The sequence below is a fragment of the Siniperca chuatsi genome, linkage group LG17 (assembly GCF_020085105.1).
Source record: "Siniperca chuatsi isolate FFG_IHB_CAS linkage group LG17, ASM2008510v1, whole genome shotgun sequence".
In the NCBI taxonomy this organism is placed as follows: domain Eukaryota; kingdom Metazoa; phylum Chordata; class Actinopteri; order Centrarchiformes; family Sinipercidae; genus Siniperca; species Siniperca chuatsi.
This window is the reverse complement of record NC_058058.1, coordinates 18,241,787-18,261,812: the sequence shown is the minus strand read 5'-3', so window position 1 is coordinate 18,261,812 and position 20,026 is coordinate 18,241,787. Positions and strand designations below refer to the sequence as shown.

Sequence of the window (20,026 nt, the reverse complement as noted above, 5' to 3'; positions counted from 1 at the left end):
TTCTATAGTTTGCCCTCTTTGACCTCCTTCTGGTCTTGAATTTTGACTGGTTTTGTCCGTTTCTTCCATTCCCTTTTGTCTTTGCACCGTCTTCACTGCTTCGGCATAACTTATGTTGTTAGTTGTTTTTACTTGTTAAATTTCCACTGCTCTTTTCTTGACTTCACAACCCCCAAATGCTGCACTGTGTTGGCCACCAACATTTAGCCTGTACATTATCTCCACATTCCCTAAATCTATGATCACCTGCGCATTTGGCACACTTTTGCTTCCCTTTGCAAACCATTGCTATATGCCCATACCTCTGGCATTTGTAACACCGAAGCGGAGAAGGAACATGAGCCCTGACTGGGAAACTCATAAAGCCTATATTTATTCTATCTGGAAGTACCAAGTCCTGGAACTCTGGAAGCACTGACAAACTTTCTACTCTCTCACCATTGATTGTCTTTAACAATCTCTTTAGTCTCCTCACCTCGCCTCTGCGAATACTTCGTTTGAGTTTCTCCAGATCTTCATCAGTGGGAATGCCTGTTATCACTCCCCGGGTAACTTTAATCTCACCCAGAACTCTTCTTTCACACACTGTTCTTTTGCAAATACTTTCAACCTGCAAAGCTTTATTTCTCTGTTCTTTATCTCTACATCTTATCAGCAGGTTCCCGTCTCGAAGAATCTTGGCCATTTCTACTCCTCCTAACTTCTTTTTCAGCTCCCTAGACAACGCTTTTGGGCTTATATTCACCTGCTCATCCTCCCTCCTGAATTTAAGTATCATCTCCCTCTTCCTCTACAAACCGGAGTCCAGTCATCAAACTCCATATCGTCTTCATCATTTTCTACCTGTGTTGCCAACCCGATCCAGTCACAAACCAGTTTATGCCAACCGCAAGTCCTAGATCATTCTGTGCCTCTCTCTCTGCTCGTCTCCCCTCCACGTGGCAGTTGAGTTAATTTTCAGTTTATTCAAGGCGTTTAGGGTTTGCATTAGAAAATACACAGTGAACATTCATTCAGCATTTCCTCCATTGGCCACAATGTTTTCATGAGCATGAGTTGTGTTTCATCAGATCATCCACTGTAAAATGTATCAAAGGTCATACTTCATTCCACAGAAGATATACAATTTGACAAATGATCTGCTTCATAGGCTGGTAGCCTATGTTTTAATATACAGTAGGTGTAACCCAGTAACATTTCTGTGGTATTTTTTCTATTTGGTGTCAGTCCAAAATATTTTCTATTCTATCAAAATACAAATTTTGCATGTCAGAAAATAGTAAGGCAGTACTTACAGGTACTTTTGAGTGAGTTTAATTAAAAGTACCGCACACACAGGTGTTTGCAATTATTCTGGCTGATTATAATTCTTAAATTGGGTAGATTTATGCTGGAAGTTTCCTGAGGTCAACAAAACTCTACACTCACAGTTGCCAGTTTATTAATGTACATACACTTTGCTAGCATGGCCGGATTAACCTGTTAGGGGACCCCAGGGCAAAAATGTGCTGTTGGGACGCTACTGCGCCCACCCTTTGTACAATGTTTATACAACATTACCCCTAAGTTCCCACCAAGTACAGACAGGGGCATAGGACTGAGTATACAGTGCCCTCATGTGAGGAGGGCCTACAAAGATACTAGAATGAAAATCCATGGTTGCTGGGAGGGGCCCAGAGAGAATGTACAGGGTCCAGAATTTTTTCCCACGCCCCTGAGTACAGACTATACATAACAGCTTCTTTTTATGCACAGATACCAGAACATCTATGGTGGAATTATACAACCTGATCCCAGGTTTCCTGTTAATTCATTTGTTGTCATTTGATTAAACACGTTTTTATTTAAAAATATGTATCATCAGACAATGATATAAACTAAAATAATTAAGATCTTCAAACTACGTGTTGACACAGCGTGCCTCTACAAGACAGGGCCAAAATATAAGGTAATAATGCAGATGACATTTTAATTTAGTGGTGCAAACATTTGTTTGCAAATTTAAAAATTAATCACATTTTTCTAAACTCCAATCAACACACAGTGAATTTGGGGCTTTTGAGGCCCCTGGGGGTCTGGGGCCGTGAGATAATTGCCCTCTTTGCCTGGTTAGTAATTCAGTCTTGCCAGCTAAGTGTACCAAATAAACTGGTACCTGAGTGCATAAACTAATCATAGTATGCATTAGTGTAAGTCGTCCACCCCAACAGTTGAGGCACACAGATTCGGAGATGTGAATCTTTCATGGTCTGTGAACACATAAACGCTCTGTACTGAGAAAAGGTCTAATCAGCCATAAGTGAAAACACCTGTGTGGGTGTACAATGTATGAGCATAAAGCATACACACACTTGTACAGAGGTGAGTACAGTATGTCTGGTATGTATATAAAACGTTGTCTAAGATATTGTCTCAGACTGTCATGATTAATCCTTCTGACAGTTATTGCTCATTACTAATTGTGTCCAACTTCATATGCGTGATAATGAATATGTTGACAATGTCAGACAAATGCTGTTTGGGATCTTCCATCCATCCATCCATTTTCTACCGCTTGGTCCCGTTAGGGGTCGCGGGTGACTGGAGCCTATCCCAGTGACTTTGGGCCTTAGGCAGGGTACACCCTGGACAGTGGCCAACTCGTCGCAGGGCTAACACAGACACAGACAAGGACAGACAACCATTCACTCTCACATTCATTCAATACGGGCAATTTAGAGTTATCAATTAACCTACACATGCATGTCTTTGGACGGTGGGAGGAAGCCGGAGAACCCGGAGAGAACCCACGGTAACACGGGGAGGACATGCAGACTTGTTTGGGATCTTAGTCATGAAAATATGAATCTTAAAATGAGCAAAGATAATCAATAAAAATGAAACTAAATTAATGTTTGTTTATAGTGTTTCAATACAGAGCACAGGGGTTAACCTCTAAAGTAAACATTTTCCTTAAATATTTCCAAGAAAGATTAATACAATTTCTCATCTTTGGGAGATACTGTTCATGCATATAAAAAGCTTTATTTGTTATTTCTGTAAGAAAAAAAATATACACTTTGATAGAGCAATGACACAGACAGAAATGCAAAGATTATTCAAATTGTATTAATATAGCATAAAGTAAAATGTATGTTTTCCAAACAACAATAAATTAAAACATTAATTGACAAATAGGAAAGTGGCAGTAAGGCCATGGCAAAGGCAGCTTCATAAAACTTCATAGCTCATGTACAAATACACATATCAAAACATCAATACTGCATTTTAACATTTTGTATTCAATGCCAATATTTCAGGGAATGTTATATATAAAGCTTTCTTGATAAATAAAATAGTTTCAGAGCAAATCTTTTGATTAGGAGCAGTAGCAGCAATAAAATGCAGCCTCATTTAAAATAAATGCAACACAGTTTTCAGCATATCACATAAATGTATAATTGTTATAAATTCTGTGTATTGTTGGTATGCATCAAATTTCCCATTTGTTGTTATTTAAAAAAACTGAAATTTGTAAAAGCTAGTGGATAGAGAAATCAGAACTGTGTTCATCTCAACCACTATTTCAGTTGATCCAGTCACTGAACTTTCTCAAGCTACTGATGAACAGGACACATTTTCATTGTGAGCTAAAAATTAATAAATAAAAATAATAACACTGGATTTATACAAAACAATAATAATTATTATGTAAGGTGCATGCAGGTACCAAACTCCTTCATGATTTACAAGCTTAAAAAATTGGGAGACACAACTATGAAACATGTCAGAGCTGCACCAAAGTGGGAGAGTTCATCATATAAAATATACATATTTCCTTTTTCATACAAAAATATGAAGTGTTTGTTAAGTAGTAAAAATATAAGTAGGAAAAACTATCAATATCAATATAACACATATCTCTATAATAGTGTAACAAGTAGCAAACAATGTGAACAAATCAATAATAATATGTAAAGCTAAAAAGACTTTATGCTATAAACTATAGTAAGCTTAGTCCCAATAAACTTTACAATAAAGAAATAAATGGACAGAATATAATCCGTGAAAAATAAAGTGCACATGCAGACACTACTACTACTTTAATCCTTTGCACAGCAAGGACAATCCTTGTATGCTGAGACAGAGGACCAAGAGGAGAACTCCATCTTTATTTTCTGTCTCTGTCCACAGCCTGTTGGTGTCTCTCCTTAGCATCACATTGGTGGAGCTGAGCAGCTGTTCTGCCAGTTGGAAGGCCTGGTTGTCCTGCAGCAGGACTGGAAGATACTGGCTGGAGAGAGGCTCGCTGGTCTCCTTTAACCTGCACAACTAGTGAGATATATAGATAGATGGATAGATTGATACATTGAATAGCTCTTTATTGCAATGTCATGATTTAAAGGTCCAGTGTGTAACATTTAGTAGGAGCTATTGGCAGAAATGGAATATAATATTTATAAGTATGTTTTCATTAGTGTATAATCACCTGAAAATAAGAATCATTGTGTCTTCATTACCTTAGAATAAGCCGTTTATATCTACAGAGGGAGCAGGTCCCCTTCCACTGCCATGTTTTTGCAGTAGCCCACAACGGACAAACCAAACACTGGCTCTAGATAGGGCCATTTGCATTTTCCGTGAGTTTCACAACCACTGTAGTTTCTCCTACACGCTTGGAAGGAGAGGATGGGACAAGCGGTATTCAAATGGTTGCAAACTGCAATTTCACCGGTAGATGCCACTAAATCCTACACACTGGACCTTTAAAGGTTTAAATTGCACATTTTGGGGAATACTCATATTCGCTTTCTTCCCGAGAGTAAGAAGATTAACACTTCTCATGACTGTGTGTCAAATATATAGCTACAGCCAGCCATCTGTTAGCTTACACTAGCTTAGCATAAAGATTAGAAACGGGGGGAAACAGCTAGGCTGGCTGAAGTTGCACATTCCCTTTATGCTAAGCTAAGCAAACCGGCTGCTGGCTGTAGCTTCATATTTACCATATATGAGAGTGGTATCGATCTTCTCATCTAACTCTCGGCAAGAAATTGAATGTGTATTTCCCAAAATGTCCCAAACGTTCCCAAATTATAATAATATTTTCATATAACAGTCAAACAGTGTAAAGATGTAGACGCAGTAAATGAAACAAGTTAACTAACCAGTGTGTCGAAGGCCTCCAGAAAATCAGGACAGCTCTCACTCAAGAGGCTCAGAGTTTCATCAGGCAACTCTACAAAAACAATACAGAGAACACACAAGAAGATTAAACTGTAGAAAAACCATTTCTTGAGCACTACCTTGTTTTGCTCAAAACACTGTGGGGAAAATGTTTACAGCCCTCTCACCTTCCATGGCGCTGACCAACAGGTGAGCTGCATTTAGGTGTGCAGGGATACCACACTGGCTATTCTCAGCGGGACTGTCTGTGGCGGCTCGGTCCAGTATGGCTGGCACTGATTTTCTCTGACTCTCCGTCAGTTCCTTGTGCTTGGCCATATCGAGTGTTTCACCACTACACAAGTCCTCCAGCTAACAGCGAGAGGTACAGAAAGGAGGGAAAATGTAAACAAAGATCTATGCCTCAATATACTGTCAGGAAATTAAATAACCTGTGGTTTTGGGAGACTGTGTCCATTTTGGTAAGTGTACTTGTTACACAATTATCTACATGTCCACTGCAGAGATGAGCCACTAGCCTGTGGTGTATTGGTGTTGGGGTCATTTCATTGTGTCACTCACCACACACTCCAGACATGACAGAGCAGTTCTGTCCCTCAGAGTCTCTTGCAGTCTCTTGAACAAGGTATATCGAGTTGACTTGGGGAGCTCTGCCAGAGGAGAAAGGTCCATCTCCTGTGATCCTGTAAGAGACCGAGAGGTACTGCATCAGTTTTCAAACTGAAGCTACACAGACATACAGAATTTGGTTGGTACTAGCCCCAGTCATCCACCTTTGATATGATGAATGCACCACAGTTTGATTGGTATGGTTAACTCACTGACAATTGTTTGTTGATTTGTTTGAAATTCACTGTCCTTTTAGGAGTTATTAGCAATTATAAAGCACTTCAAAAACTTTAGGTTTTTGCTCATATCTCCTGAACTGTGAGACAAACAAAAAAACAACCTATACATAAGGTAGATATGTGTAGGTGGTGCTACAGCAACATAATACATTTAACACATTTAGGGGATTGTGTAACCTTGGCAGGGGTGTGCCCTCTTTGACATCTTTCTAGTTTTTACTTTCATTTGGGAACAACTGATGTTAGTGTAGAGTTGAATGGGTGAGTTGGACAGGGTTGTACTATACTGTCATTTGGAAATCTGAGAATGGAAAACTGACTATTACTAGCAAAATTCTAAGATAATGTAATACGTATATCATAGTATAAAATGATATACTGTATCTATTACTGTTAATGACATATTCATATATCACAGTGAGCATAACTAAAAAAATCCATGTTCATGTGTATTAAAGTTATTTTAAGTTCCAGTTTTTGCTACTGGCAGCCCAACTACAATATTTCAGAACAAATATATATAATAAAAATACCTATGCAACTGTGGATGCAACAATTCAGTGAATCCACAATACCATCTGCATATGAAAGAAAAGGGAACCTACTACGCTCTGTTTCACTTTCTCACAAAAAAAGAAAATGCGGTGTATTATTAAGTTATTTCCCATTAATTAGTAAATAAGTCAAATGTATGAATGAATGGACACAAACCATTTTGCAGTGCACTCAAAGGTACTTTCTCTGGAACCTTCTCCCCGTTGCACTTGCCGTCCACCGTATTCAGGGAATTAAGGGATGGCCAGGACATTAAATGCGAGTCTGCCTCAAATCCTCCTATTGCGCCAGGTTGTAGGCATATATCTGAAAATACACTCAGTATAGATCAGTGGTTCTCAAATGTTTTCTGTCATGCTTGCCTTCAGAAGACGAAAAAAAGTTCATGCCCCCACCCCCACCGCAGCAAAAGTGGATTTCATTTTCACCAATCATTAACAATTTGGGCAATTGAAGAAAACAAAAGATTCAGGTTAGTCCATTGTAGTATCTATGACACAGAGAAGGAAACAATTCAGAATGGAGAAGTGACATTGTGATTCATACTTTCCACTTCAGATGTTTGTTTTTACCACATATCAAGTCTCAGTTTGCCTTTCTGTAACGACACACACACACATACAAACTCACCGTAATGTCCATTTTTTTTAATCTCGAGTTCCAGGATGCTGTACGCAATGACTGTCCCACATGGGATCTCCAAGGAAACATCACTGTCCGCCTCAATGTTGTTGCTGTCTTTCACACACACCTGAGAATACACATATACTGTATAGCCACAGACGAAATATTTTTGGATTGTGGAGCTGATATTTGTACTGCTTAAAGAGAATTTAACCAAGCAATTTGACACTAATGACAATGTTAATAATAATAACTGTATCTGTTTAAGATGTCACCTTAAAAGTTATTAAGAAATTCCCATAGCAAACCATTGTTGATTGATTTTACCAGAAATGGTCATCACACTGAAATGGACTAATATCCGATTGTCAGTGATTTGTCAAATGAATGTAGCAAACTAATATGTATGTGATATTAAATACCTAAAACACACACTCAACCCCACCCACACCCACCTTAACAGAGCCCCCCAGCATGTCCACTAGCCTGAGCACCCCCTGAAAGATGCACTGCTCCTTTTTCGTCTGGGTGACGGAGCAGGAGTTGGCAGTGAGGATCCTCTCCTTCACCACTGCCAGCACCTCAGCTCGTTTCTCCAGCTGCTGCACCAGCACGTGCTGCATGTCCACCAGCCTGATGCAAGGAGAAACGGACAGTCAATCACAAGACACATGGACAGATCCAGTGCAGTATATTTAAATAAGATGACACTATTGATCTCTGTGGTTGTGGTATGTTGTTGTTGTTGTAAGTATTTGCATGCCACTGGTCTGAGGTGTCAAATGTCGGATGTCTAACTACATTTATAGTGTTCCTCTCATCAATAATGAAGTCATCATCCTGTCACCTTCTGCTGGCGAGTTGCAATGTGCAAACACAATAAAAAAGGAATTATTTAACACCTGTTGCTGGATTCACGTAGCAGCTTCTTCACATCGAGTTCCTCTTTCTTCAGCTTGCCAAAGCATGACTGGAGCTTGGAAGAGCCCCGCCCCTCCAGTGTGACGCTGACAGAGCCAGCCTCAGTGTCCAGCTTCCCAGAGAGTTTGTCTCCAAACGTCCCCTTGTAGGTGAGGAATTCTGTCTCAGACACTCCTGACAACACATGTGGTGTTAGCATATATATGAATGTGGGTGGGAAATGCTTCATGTGCTGTGAAAACATCTACTTGTGTCTTACAAAAAAGTAGCTGGCATGGAAATAAAATATTATAATCATATAGCTTGAGCAATTTCTATTCACTTTGCATGTTTGTTTTTTTTTAACACAAACAGTTTGTATGTGCACACCTACATACCAGGACTGAGCACCTTGTCGCCCTGCAACAAGTCGCTGAGGGTGAAATCTGTCGGTTGGTACTTGGGCCTCTGCCAGAACCAGATGCGGTTGCGTTTGACAACCAGTGCCATGGGAACCAGCTTGTGTGAGTCATTTACTCGGGACACGTGGATGAGGCTTCCTTCGGGGTCAATCTGACGGACAAAGTTGGCAGTGGCTTTGGAAAACATGGCTTCAGCAGACGAGGACTGCAGACAGCTGGAAAAGAGAGACTTTTTAAGGCTTCAATTTGACCTTTTTTTGTGCACTGGAAGGCACTGAGCGCAAAGCCCTGATGTGCTTTTACTTACTTTACTTACTAAGCCACTACGGGTAATTTCCAGTTGGTATTCACCCCAGTTTTCCCCTCTAGATACATTTATGCAAGTTTAAGAAGTCCCAAATAAAGCCAAGCAGACCGTGTGTGGGTGTTTGTAACCCTACACGACTCTGAGTCTTGCAATCAAGAGTAGGTAGTGACTCACAAGGGAAGTCCCCTGCTGTTAACATACAGTATTGGGGGCACCAAACATGCATGCAAATACACACACACACACACACACACACACACACCAGCTCGTTAATTCTGCTGGCTCAGTTTTCATAGCTTAAATATTTAAAGTAATCAGGCGTTAAGGGGATTTTCGCTAGGAGGGAAGAGATGGAGAAGAATAAAAGAAAGTTTGAGCTGCATCCCTGTTGGTTTGAGGAATGTTAAGAGTTAATCAAAAGAACGCAAAGTTGACTAGAGGACAGAGAAGAAGCCAGTTGGGGAAAATAAATGTAAAACAGGAGAGAGCCCACCTCTGAAGCTTTCCCCCTGAATGAAATCAAAAACGCCCCAACCTTCTTATGCTTATGAACAACACAAACTCCTTTTGACCCAGTGTGTGTAGAGACATTTGGTCTGAATTATTAAAGAGCTATCGTAATGTCAGTGGGGACCTTTCTCTAACCCTGAACTCCAATTCCAAAAGCTCATGCTGTTTCTAAATATTTTATGTTTCTTTTGTTTACTGTGATCTGGGCCAAGGAAACAAGACATAGAGAAAAAAGACATGATAATAGGAATAACCTTTAAACATTTGAGGAAAACATATAGTTCATGTGGTTAAGGTGGCATGCAAAAAAATACCTTCAGTGGCTGATCACCACAAATCCATACATTCTATTAAAGTATTATCCATGTTTATCTATAAAAGGTAACTCATAAGTTACTTTAATCACTTTTAAGCTAACGTGACGTCAAACAATATCAACTGAAGTCTATAGTAGAAAAAAGTTTTTAAAAAGTAGAATAAACTACAATCTCCCATAAAAATCGTTTCCAATACAAACAGTTGCAAATTTTAGTGGTTTGTGCCTCACAACATTCCTGCTGTGTGTATACAAATTATACATCACACACTTACTGGCACGTGTGTGTATTTCCCGGCAGCCCACTTTTTCTGATATAACCAGGCTGCAATGGCTAAGAGCTGCTCGTGCTTGCATGGTGAGGTCAGCTGCGCACGAGCCTTAAGGACGCATGACTCTGATTATAAGTGTTAAATCACATAAATGAAGTGGAGAAAAACATGTTCGGGGCCAGAAAATCATAACTAATCCACCACATTGGTTATCTCAAGTAGGGTAGACTGACAGTCTCTTTGCTGGTTTTCTGTCTCCCCAAAACACAGATAAACAATTATAAATGAAATTGTCGCTTACCTCAAATTATCTTATAAATAACTCTCCAAGTTCAGGACTTCAGAGATCCAATCCGTCCAGTTGTCACTCCTGTAATGTCACCGATGTTGCCATGTGTAAAACTAGACCCAAGTTGTTCAAAGGCATACAAAAATAGTCCTCTGGGTGTAACAATGACACGTCCCTTTCAATGTTAAAGAAAAAGAAATAACTGATAACAGCTGTGATCGGTCAGAGCTGTGGCTGAATGGTGGGAGAAGGTTTGACTGTACAGTTATCCGCTTTACAGCAGAGGACAGAGACCGCTTCCTCCTCCCACTCTCACTGGAGAGTTGATTATGATCATAAGAACTGTGGTATTTGTGTGTGTGTGTGTGTTTCAAGACATGAGCAGACTTGCCTCGAATTTTCTTTTTAACAGTAAATTTATTATGGAATTCTTGCAAAGTATGCCTTATTGATTCATTCATACCCTATTTGCTGCAAATATGCATAACGGTGGTTTGTAAGCAGGCTTGCAGAAGTGGTTTATGATACATTACCACATCCTATCTAAAGGAGAACACCTCATGCGCAGTTAGTGAACGGATTTATAGTTTATTTTTTAGAAATTACAAAGAAAACTCTTGAAATTGTTAATTTGTCACAAGGATGAAAAATAATTTAACAAGCCAACTAAATCAGTATGTCCATTCACTGCAGCATGGAGCAGTGCCAGATGTTAACATTATGCTAAAAGCATGGCACGTGTTGACCTCCATTTTAAAAACATATGTGAGTTCTTAAAATGAGTGGAAATCCCCTTTATGTGAAAGGGCACCATATTCTGTTTAAGTGTTATTGGTGCCCAGAAATAATATGTGGAGGTTGAGATTTGAAGTGAAATGTTGTATGGACTGGGATTATAAGAATGGGTGAGTGGGTGGGTGGGTGTACTGTATTTTGGTTTGTGACATGCTTATTAGTGGTGATAAGTAGTAACTTTGTACAGGCTGACAGGGTGTTGTCACTCAGTTGTAGAGATAATGGTCCTCTGTCCCCTGAAGTATGGACATACCAGATGCTACATGTAGCTTGTTAAAGACTACTGTAACAGGCTACTTAGGGCCCCATCTTCTCTGACGATGGTAATAATTACTTTTACCTGACCTGTTCACTGGTTAATGCTGGTTTGACCTTTGTCAATGCTGCAATCACCCAATCAATCATTCTAATAAAATAGCTTGTGCTGATTAGCTCTTAAAAAGCCTTTTGGGGCACTTTTCCCCTTTCTTGTTGTGTGGCTGATGCAGGAGAATGATGTGAAAATTATCAAAGAGATTTATGATGCTGCAGAGTTTTTATTGCAAACAGTGAACTCCCACTGGAGGCCAACCACGTAATAATCCAGCTCTGGTCTGAAGCAGCACCGCACCACGGCCAGACAACATGGTGTTCTCATGCTGTTTTTGTGTGCTATGGTGGCATCTGCTAGTCAATAAAACTGAAGAAAATGGTTTGTAGAGTGTTTGATGTTGTAGAGACATATGTGACTGTCTGATCTAATGGAACGTGGCTTTTGATGTTTGTTATACAAATTGATCTTCAATTTATTGTTCTCAGTTAAAAACATGTTGGTCTTTTTATACAGTTTTTTATGTCAACAAAAAACAAATAAACACAACAATAGTTTAACTCACCATATATCAACACCATGATGAATGATTCCAGGAAATAAAAAGACGCTCTTAAACACACAAGCCAAAACAATGAGCTGATAGACACTTAAATGTCCCGAAGAGTTGCTGGGAACTGCAGAGACAGATGATAATTCTCTGTGGAGAAGCATGGTGTGTATGAACGTCTAATATGTGTTAGCTAGGTAACTTTGTTAGCGTCGGTCATTTCTGTACTGAGGTGCAGGTATTACCAGTATCTAAATTTCAAGTCATACAACAACACTGACCCTGAACCTACTAAGTGACTTAAGATGAGGACACACCTGCGCACACAGTTTCTCAGTCAAGAGTCTTATCCCATTTGGATCATTTTATGATTACATTATATGGAACATAAGTAACTAGTTATTCATACATGATTCATATGCAGGGGATGGTGAATAACTGTGGGACAGGGTCAACCGCCTATAAAAGCATGAGGAAAATTGGAAATGTGGGGATAAAAATGGGAAATGTTGCTTGGGGGAAAGTAGAGAATAGAAAGTTGATGAAAATGTGATAAATGTGTGCCAAGACCAAAAAAAAAAGATTCGGAATTCTGTTTCATCTCAGGATGCCTGGAGCCCTGGGGTCTGCGCTGACGTGCATGCATAATTGCAGCCAGTGGTGATGTGCACCTGCCATCTGAAACACCTGCAACACTATTACAATTCAACTCAATTCAGTGGGGCTTTATTGGCATGGGAAACAGATGTTAACATTGCCAAAGCAAGTGTAAAAAAACATATACATAAACAGTAGAAAATATATACAGATAAGATAAAATAATAATAATAACTGTAGACTTGCAGTTAAAAAATACAAATAATGGAAAACTATAAAAACACTGGAACATTAATGAGTGTGTGTCTAGGTCATTCATGTCACTAAATGTATGAATTCCTTTGCACTTAGTGCAGTGTTTTTCCATTATACTCTAACATGCAGAGAGTGAGGAGCTAGATCCATTTCAGGGGATCAGTCCTTCAAAATCCATATTAATTTTAATATGATGTGATTTTTAAATTTTTTTCGAGGGCAACTTCCTGGTGAAACCCTTCAGATATTTTACTTGATGTTCCCATTTTACGCTCCTGAAGACACTGTGATGTTCGAGGGGTCTGGGCAGTAAGGCTTTGCCTGTGGAAATCCGTGACTAGCAGAATAAAGAAGCAAAGCCCCTCCCCTTACATTGTCCGCCATGGGACCTGATTTTGGAAAAAATATGCACGGTAGGTAGTCAGTGGCAAGAGAATTTTTAATTTTTTTGATCCTGTTTGAATTGTGCCATGAATTACACATATGATGTTTGTCAAATTAAAAGCTATTTTTTCAAGCCAAGAAAGTTGCAGTTTATTTTAGGTTTGTCGTAGTACCATTTAGTTTTGGGTGAAACCCCTCAGTGAACTACATCTCTCGCTCGCACAATATATGTCACCAACACAACATGGCCGTCCCTTGTAACGTTAGCTTACCTGATGTGTCCTGATGATCCAGCAACTCCTGGTCCTTTTATCAGCCAGGAAGTGAAAGAATGAGCAAGACTGCTTGCTTGTGTGACTAAATCCGGTAGCTTCAGGATTTTCACAGTCTTATACTTCAACAGTTTTACAACAAACTGCAACTTTCTTGGCATGCAAAATTATCTGACTCATCACCTAGGCTGGACTTCGGGACCCTAAACTGCTTGGCCGCCTGCCGTACAGTGAGCCTGTCTACTTCCACCTCCTGTATGGACTGTCCCATGGCCTCTGTAATCCACTTCCTTATCATTCTCTCACAAACACCAAAATCCTCTGTTAGTCTTTTCCGCATCGCTGCAATTTTTTGATAAAGGTAAAATGTGTTACAAAACGACATTATAATGAAGTACTGTAGTGCTGCAAAGATGCCATGGCCTACGAATCTTGTTCTCCAGATGTAAGAAAACATGTTTGTTTGTTACAGACCCCAACAAATGTCACATCATCATGATTTGAATAGTTTTTTGTGATGAATTGTGATGCAAAAGTGATCATTCCCACTAATTGTGAATCATATCGCAATCATAATATAAAATAATATAATATAAAAATGTTGCAGTGCTTAGTTTTCACTTTTTGTATTATTGTAACAGCAAGTCTACAATTTATTATTATTATCCTATCTTACTTACCTGTATATATTTTAATATCACAATTCTTCTATTTATGTATATTTTTATTTTACATATGTTTTGGCAATGTTAACATCTGTTTTTTACATGCCAATAAAGCCTAGTTGAATCGAATTGACATCACATGTATAAAGGGTAGAATCCAGATCCAGTCAGACAAACAGGGATCCTGTTGAGAGAAACTACTGAGTTTTGTGTCTACAATTTTCTACGTTGCCGATTTAGTCACATCTTTCTAAAACAAGCTTTATATATTAAGATGAAATAAAAAATTGAAAAGCTTTATGTAGTTTTTTTTTTTTTTTTTTTTTACATTTGTGCTTTATGTGCATTGACGTCGTAAATGTGCCAAAGATAGATTTTATCTAGTTTTAACCAACAGTACAAAGTACAGTCATAAAGTATAATATAATAGTATGGTTTTGGTATACTAATACAGTATATAATATTTTTTGGAGTAAAATGCACTACATTATAATATAATATAGTATAATTAACTGATTCAACTGTGTAATTATTCCCAACTGATAAAAACATGTCTATATTTTTTTTCACAGCCACCAGGGAGCCACAGTAGCGAAAGTGGCTCCAGCAGTCAGTCCAGGATCCTGGACATCGAGGGAGCTGAAAGGGCTGAGAGGGCTGCGCTGATTCAACGTGCAGAGAGGCTGTGCACTTCACAGAAAGCCCACAGCAACGCTGTTCTGGAGAGACTGGGATTCTCCGTCCAGCATGACACCCTCCCCTCACCTCAGCCCCCAGCTTCACCCAGAAGGAGCCCTGAATCCTCCCTGCGAGTAGGGAGGATCAGGCCCATTTTGGATTTACCTCCATTGAATGTGGAGGTAACAGGTGCCAGTAAAGTGGCAAAGCTTACCCCCCAAAACAGGAGCCCAAGCCCAGACGCCTCCATCAGCTCTGTGGACACCCTCAGCTCTGTGGACACACACACTCCCAATGAGCTGAGGGCCATCTCACAGATGGACAATTTCACCCCTACCCCTCCTCCTAAAGCATCAACCAGGAGAGTGTCTCGTCTCCCGGTGATGTCTGGGAAACTTGTTGGAGCAGGTATCTTAATACTGTTGATTGATGATGACATTATGGGAACATGAATGGAAAGAAGTGAAGATGTAATGTGACAGTAAGCAAGTGGAAATCCTTGAGTAATCCTGACTATTTTGTTATTAATCTGAACAGGCAAGGCGGTAGCTGATTGATGCAAGCTCCAGTCAGCTAAAACTAAGGTTGAGGAGTTTATGGAAAGACTGGGACAGTTCCACTTTCCTTCACCTCAACCTCCAGCAGCGCCCAGGACGAACCCAGCAGCACCCACGAGGAACCCAGCATTGCCCAGAAGGACCCCAGCAGCGCCCAGCAGTTTGACAGATTTGAGCATGGCTCCGAAAAGACAGCAGGAGTCGGGTGCTGAGAAACGAAAGAAGAAGAAACTGCGAGAAGATGCCCGTGCATCACTTTCAGGTAAGTCCATGTTTAATCATTCATAAATACGTATACGCATGTGTGTGCTGCTGCTAATGCGTAATGTATGAATGCGTAATGCGCCTCGAACTTGCTGAGGTTAATGTTAGCATTAGCAAACTATGTTATTATAACTTATTTAAAATATAACCTGTTTTAAAAATAACTGACCTGACGCCAGCTAGCTGTTACTTTTTTTTTACTATCTTTCTTTAGATATTGAGCAGTAGTTTATAGTTTATTTTGACGTGACGGTGGTTAATACTTTCTCAGTAACGTTAACAGTTAGCAGTCAGTGCAGTGCACATGGTAGGCTAACAATTCCTGTTATTTATATATATATATATATATATATATATATATATATATATATATATATATATATATATATATATATATATATATATAAAATGTCATTATGAATGATATAAAGCAAACATTACTGTTGATTTGTGTGCATTATTGCACCTCATTCTATTATGCTTTATATTAGATTAGATTTACATTTACATTTATTTATTCATTTAGCAGATGCTTTTATCTAAAGCGACTTACAAATGAGAACAATAGAAGCAGTTAAACTAACAGTAGGACAACAGTAGGACAGTGCTATGCCTATGACCCTTCTCAGTTTAATCTAACGCAGAATTTTTTTATTTTTTTATTTTTAATAATAGATATTTAAGGAATAAAGGGGGAGAACTCCTTGGCTGCCATGCTTTCAGTTATAAATGTTTATAATATTTTTCTGGTATAAGATTCTTTGTTTGAATATTTTGTCTCTTTCTATACTGATCCTTTTTCTTCGTATTTCTAAATTTTTGCAGGGGCAATGCTGAGATACGTACGAGGAGGAGCACAAGGCCAAGAGGAAGATACAGATGATGAGCAGGAGGAGCAGCCATGTACAAGCAGTTCAGGCACACATCAACCCCAGCTGGACAGCAGGTCTGTAGACTCCACAATGGGACCAAGCCCTGATCAACCACCCTCATCCAGCAGTTTAGGGACAGATACACAACAGATAACCACCACCTCTGAAAGCACAAGTCCATACAGAATAGCATTATGGCTCCCTCAAAATGTATGTCTTTGGTTTATTTTGACAACAACATTTGGTCTAAGAAGATTTCGCACTTTACTTGAATGTGTGTTTTTAGCTGTTCTACATAGCCTACTGTGTTTACAAAGTAATTAAAGTTGTGACTTTTAGTCCTCTAAATCTTTGTTTTATTTAAGAAGACTGACTATTCTTGTTTGTACTTATTGATGATTATTTAATTTAATTTATTCAAAGTGACATTGAATTTGCAAAAAAAAAAGTCTGGATTATTTTGATAATTTTTTTTATTTTGCTATTCTCTTTACTGTTTACAAAGTCAGCAAAGCTGTGAAGATTTTACTTTTTAGTGTTCTTAAGTTTTATACTGTGATGCTGCTATTCTGTGTTATTGGTATTGAGTTATGTTTGGTAATAAAAAGTTAAACTGGCAAAAACAAACTTTTTTTTTTCTCGGGGTCGGGGTGGGGGGCATCATAAAGGAATTATGCTTAGAGCACCAAAATGGCTAGCAGCGGCACTGCCCAGCAGCGCCCACGAGGAACCCAGCATTGCCCAGAAGGACCCCAGCAGTGACACCAGCAGTGACACCCATGATTCCAACACCTCCATCAACAGCTGCCCCAACCAAGAGGAGAGAACCTCGTCGTGGGACAAACCTTCGCCCTCCAAAGGCTGACAATCGAGCAGCTCGGGATGACCTCCAGCCTTTGGTCAACCCTTCAGAGAGTCTGTCCCTCTGCTTCAAGCAGTTGACCACAGATGACTGGTAAGACACCGATACGACAGAGAAAGACCTGAAACAGTAGTAAGCAATGTTTAACACAGTTCAATCATTTTTTGTCATAGGGAGAAGAAAATGGATGGCTTAAAATCTGTTCGAGCTCTGCACGGCACCATCCAGAACTACTGCAGACCAAACTGCATGAAGTCTGCCTGGTTCTCACAGAAGAGGTATTGTAGACATTTTCCTCTTTGTTTCTGTGTCTTTGTGTTGTATGCAGTTCTCATTTCATTTGCCTATTTGTCTATGTAGCTGTAGCGCGTGCACGCAGAAGTATCAACTGATGTTCTTATTTACTATCTAGGTGGCAAACCTGCGCTCTGTTGTGGCCTGTGCAGCAATGGACACCATAGCAGAGCTCCATCTTAACTTGGGGAGGGCCATGGACCCTGAGGCAGAGAGGACAGGCCGTGCCCTGCTGCTGAAGTTGGCACAGACGACCAACGCCTTCATTCACCAGCAGGCCAACCTTGCCCTGGATGCGCTGGTGGAGGGCTGCAGCACTGGTAGAGTCATGAGTGCTCTACTCAACACAGGGCTGAGGTAAGAGGAGAGAATTTGATCCGAATTTAGTTGGAATTGTAGCAAATAGAGCATTTAAAGTAAATTGAATAAAACATAGTTGCAGGATTTGTCTGACATTCTCCTGTCTTTGTCTTTCCTCAGCCACCGTTGTGCTGCTGTGAGGGGGAGCACAGCTCAGCACCTCCACCAGCTGGGGGACATCGTTGGAGAGGATCGGATCTTGACAGCAGGCAAGATCTTTGCAGAGCGTTTCCTTACTGCTGTCAGTAAGATGTCGGTGGATGCTGCACCGGAAGTCAGGTGGGTTACCAAGTTTTGCTTGATCTTATTGTTTGTGGTTCCTGTGAAAAATGCTGTTTGTTTGTTCAGTCTAAGTCCGAATCTTATAACCATTGTGCTTATACACTAAATTGCTAAATGAGAAATGTATTTCTGCACAGGCACCATGGACAGAAGATGCTCCAGGGACTTGCCTACCAGAGGGAGTTTATGGTGCTGTGGAGTAAGCTCATCCCAGTGAAAGACAGGCGTCCTTTGGAGAAGATCCTGAAGAAGAACAGGCAGTAGAAGCGGAGGTGATGGAAAAACAGGAGGACATCTGGACAACATCAAATTTAGGCTGGCATGGTGGTGCAGTGGTTAGCATTGTCGCCTCACAGGAAGAAGGATTTGGACCAGCTGGGTCCTTCCTGTGTGGAGTTTGCATGTTCTCCCCATGCCAGAGTGGGTTTTCGCCGGGTGCTCGGTTTCCTCCCACAGTCCCAAAGACATGCAGGTTAGGTTAACTGGACACTCTAAATTGCCTGTAGGTGTGAATGTGTGTGAATGGCTGTCTGTCTATATGGGTCTGTCCTGTGATAGACTGACGACTTGTCCAGAACTAGACAAGTCGCCAGTCTATCACATGGCTTAAAGTTAGCTGGGAAAAGCTCCAGCCCCCTGCGACCCAGCAAAGGATAACCGGGTATAGATGATGGATGAATGGATGGAATTTTTGTTATCATTATTCTAATTGGAGTAAAAAGTGAAAATAGTAGCATAAAATGGAAATACTCAACTAAGGTACAACTACCTCAAAATTGTAACAGTACAGTACTTGATTAAATATACTAATAGTTACCTTCTACCACTGAACAAGCAAATAAAACAATCTTACAATCTATATATACGTCTATGTATTTGTTAGTTTTTAAGGTAATATAATCTCTTTCTGTGCTTTCATTTGTCTTGATTCAACATATTATATAGTTATATATATATATATATTTTCGAAAGCATTCAGTTTTGGGTGGGGGCTTGATTGCTTTGTTGGCTTTCTGTGTTGCTTTTACCTAAACCACATTCCTAATGCCACTGATGCTACAGTATCTTTCACTTATAATTATCTCAAAAGAGGGACACTTTTTGATTATTACTTTGGGAGAGACTTGCTTAGTTGTGGCAGTGAGCGAAACAAGCAAACAAAATTGTGGCTTATCCATTACACATATAGAAACAAAGTGTGACAGAACATAACTTGTCCACCCATTGTACAGTTTATTATCGTCTTTGAACATGGAGTATTATTGCTGATTTCTTCATTGATAAACATTATCCACAGTCCTATGACAGTCATGACTGATTATAACAAGGCAGTAAAAAGGGCTTTAGTCCCTCTTTTACAATTACAAGCTCTGGTCAGCCACTGGTTTAAGTAAGCAAAAGTCCTTGGGTCATGATGCTGACTGGATGGAGGAATACTTGAGCAGGTTTTGACCTTTTGAACAAGTTCACTACCAACCCTGATCCTTTTCTCTCCAGTGAAGTCCACATATCATGCTGACGTCATTCAAACAAGGTTTTTAAGTCTCTCAATAAAAGTGTTTTTGCATAGCTGCTATAGCAGCTGATTGAGTGAGGCACTGCAATAAAAGGCACTTTGGTAAATGCTGAGATAGAGCAACAGGACATAATGATATGAATTTGTGTAAATTATAGTCATGATGAGAGGAGAAAATGTACCCTTAAGGAGAAACGTAATAAACAACAGAAACAAAACCAACAGAAGTTGGTACAGGCTCTGCTCAATCCTCAAAGAGGAAGCAGGAAGTCCAAACAGGTTTGGGTTACCATGACATGGAGTC

At 39.8% G+C, this 20,026-nt stretch overlaps 1 protein-coding gene across 1 annotated transcript; it reads right to left on the bottom strand.

The window, feature by feature from the left end:
• Positions 1 to 2,990: 2,990 nt before the first annotated feature.
• LOC122864077 (gasdermin-E-like) lies at positions 2,991 to 10,492 on the bottom strand. The gene is made up of 10 exons (XM_044171124.1): positions 10,222 to 10,492; positions 8,492 to 8,730; positions 8,096 to 8,288; positions 7,649 to 7,826; positions 7,200 to 7,320; positions 6,726 to 6,875; positions 5,728 to 5,849; positions 5,334 to 5,517; positions 5,148 to 5,218; positions 2,991 to 4,311 (listed from the first exon to the last, which is right to left on the bottom strand). Exons 2-10 carry the CDS (start codon positions 8,700 to 8,702, stop codon positions 4,078 to 4,080), a joined length of 1,464 nt encoding a protein of 487 aa, XP_044027059.1. The 5' UTR covers positions 8,703 to 8,730; positions 10,222 to 10,492; the 3' UTR covers positions 2,991 to 4,077.
• Positions 10,493 to 20,026: the final 9,534 nt, after the last annotated feature.